General features: G+C 38.1%; 1 protein-coding gene across 1 annotated transcript in view; it reads left to right on the top strand.

Annotated features, from left to right (window-relative positions):
- Nucleotides 1-751: 751 nt before the first annotated feature.
- DAGLB (diacylglycerol lipase, beta) overlaps nucleotides 752-2,484 on the top strand; it is a gene marked incomplete at its 5' end in the record, with an annotated part of 5,245 nt that continues 3,512 nt past the window's right edge. The window contains 5 exons of the mRNA XM_010185555.1: nucleotides 752-878; nucleotides 1,241-1,324; nucleotides 1,746-1,823; nucleotides 2,227-2,307; nucleotides 2,404-2,484. The exon at nucleotides 2,404-2,484 is cut by the window's right edge and continues 68 nt beyond it. Of these exons, the coding sequence (XP_010183857.1) occupies nucleotides 752-878; nucleotides 1,241-1,324; nucleotides 1,746-1,823; nucleotides 2,227-2,307; nucleotides 2,404-2,484 (451 nt within the window). The remainder of the gene's footprint in view (nucleotides 879-1,240; nucleotides 1,325-1,745; nucleotides 1,824-2,226; nucleotides 2,308-2,403) is intronic.

Genomic DNA, 2,484 nt, shown 5'->3' with positions numbered 1-2,484 from the left:
ATCCCTAACGTTCTGTGATTCTGTGAAGACTTGGAATTAAACCAAACATGATTTTAAATGAGGCTTTTTAAAGCTGCCTTTTGGGCACATACATATGTATAAAAATAAAAGTATCGACAGTTTTCCCTGTCTCAAAGCAATTTGCAAAAGTTACCTGTCCCTCCAGCCTCTATTTTCATTCTCTTTGCCCCCTTTTAGTAAAAAAATGTTTACAGTCAGTATTGAAATATGCATAATGCTGTGTAGGATTGCTGTATAGTCAGGTGACTACTGATATTTATGACCTTAAGCATGATTTTCTTAGTTAGTAACACGAAATTATTTCACCTACTGAAATATAAACTACTTGGGGGAAAAAACCCCACATAATACAATGGATAAAACATGAGATAAGCCTGCTGTACAGAATTTGATTTGAATTTCCTTTTTGGTTGATTGTATTTTCTATCATTGGCATGTAGTCTTAAGATTTATTTTCCTATTGTGGTGTTTTCTCTGCTGATAGTCCTGTAGCAATGGTGTACTTGCCAGTCCTTGAACAGAAAATGTATGGCATGCTGCTCTGGCAAAACCAGGTTTGTGGGCAGAGGTGGCATCTTGTATGAGACTACTGGTACTATTGAAACAAACAAATTAAAAAGCGCATTTGATTCCTAGCAGAAATCCTTCTGCAAATGTAACTGAGTTTGATTTCTTGAAGGGAAACCTAAAAAATTTGAACATGAAAGTTTTTCTTTTCTGTGTTTGTTAGTTGCGGAAATAGACCAACAGATTCTGATATAACTGGCAGTGATCGTCATAACTTTCACTTTGGATCCATCCTAAAAATTACAGGACTGCAGTACAGAGACTTCATTCATATCAGTTTTCATAACAAGGTAAACAATCTGGACAGGCATTCAGCAAAAATCTTAGTGCTTAATTCGGTGAAAGCAAGGGGTGAAGATTCTACTTTGCCTTCAGCTTTTATAACATGCAAGATGCAAAGCCAAATGAAAACAGGCCCTGAAACATTCTGTTTAGATCTTTTTTTCTAATCTAAAGGAACAGACACAAAACTATTGACATAAATCTCTCTCAGTATTGCAATAAAGGCACTTAAAATAACTTGATGAGAAAATAATTCAGCTTCTGTTCTATAATACACTAGAGCTCAGTAAGAGAGCTTTCAGAAGGTGAGAACAAATGCTTACTCTTATAAAACTTTGGTCTCTTTACTGATTACATTTTCCCCCTCCAGATCTATGAGATTCCATTTTTTGTTGCTTTGGATCACAAAAGAGAAGCTATTGTGGTTGCAGTGAGAGGAACTTTGTCTTTTGAGGTATCATCCATCTGATATATATCATTAGCGTTATAGAAACAGATGACCTAGCATCTAGAGGAAATTGTTACGCTGGCACATGTGAAAACAACCCACTTACAGATGGGAGTCTTTCAGGCCCACCTGTCCTTGGAGGGGTAACGTTCCTGTGCCCCTGGAAGAGAGATTGGAGGGCGGGCAGTGTAATACCTTTGCACTGTGAGCGGAGGTGCATTTGTAATGTCTGTGTTTGCAGCTTGGAAATAGTTGCTGAAATCAGGATTGTGGTTGCTGTATATATTTGCTTGGGTGGTGGTTTATTGTGGGTTGTGTTTTGTTGCTTGGAAGTCAGCTTGATGGTGTCCATGTGACAGTGTTGAGTAGCAGAGCGTGACCCATGAAGCCCTGCAGAGAGGTTTGACAAAAGCTGTCTTGTTTACAGGACGTTCTCACTGATCTGTCAGCAGATTGTGAAGACTTGACACTGGAGGATGTTCTAGAGAATGGCTTTGTGCATAAGGTGCGTGCAGTCTGTTAGTGATTAGAAATAATCTTGGCAGTAAGAAAACTGTAAACACCTGGGATTCTTTAGTTACACAGGAAGAGTATTCTCCTTGTGAGATGGATTGCACAAATTATTTGAGTGACTTGGTTGGTGCATCAAATACTGCCTCTGGAACTGCAAGGTAGAATTGTAATTCTCTTGTCAGACTTTATGCCATTATTAAATATTCCAAAAGCTTTTTGACCATTATGTACAAGACCACTTGGTTATAAGTGGACCTCTGTCAGGAGCATGTTAAGAGAAGACCAGCTCTGCAAAAAGAAAGTTATTCTGTGATGGTGGTGTATTTAAAGAATACGTGCATCACACTTCAGATTAGGTAAACTCTTCTTTTCTAACTCTAAATGCTGTCTTGTAGGGAATAACACAAGCTGCAAGTTACATCTATCAAAAGCTAATAAATGATGGAATTTTAAACCAGGCTTTCACAATTGCTCCAGTAAGTTGCCTTCCAAATAATTTGGTTTGCCAGAAAAATTACATGAAGTTTTTTCTGTGTCTGTGCTGTGCTTCACTCTTCTCTTTCTGTTTATAGGAATATAAACTTGTGATAGTTGGTCACAGCTTGGGTGGTGGAACAGCTTCTGTATTGGCAATCATGCTCAGGAACTCTTTC

The sequence above is a fragment of the Mesitornis unicolor genome, unplaced genomic scaffold (genome assembly GCF_000695765.1).
Source record: "Mesitornis unicolor isolate BGI_N332 unplaced genomic scaffold, ASM69576v1 scaffold19645, whole genome shotgun sequence".
NCBI classification, from domain to species: domain Eukaryota; kingdom Metazoa; phylum Chordata; class Aves; order Mesitornithiformes; family Mesitornithidae; genus Mesitornis; species Mesitornis unicolor.
Note: the sequence above shows the minus strand (reverse complement) of the source record. Positions and strands in the feature narration are given on the sequence as shown.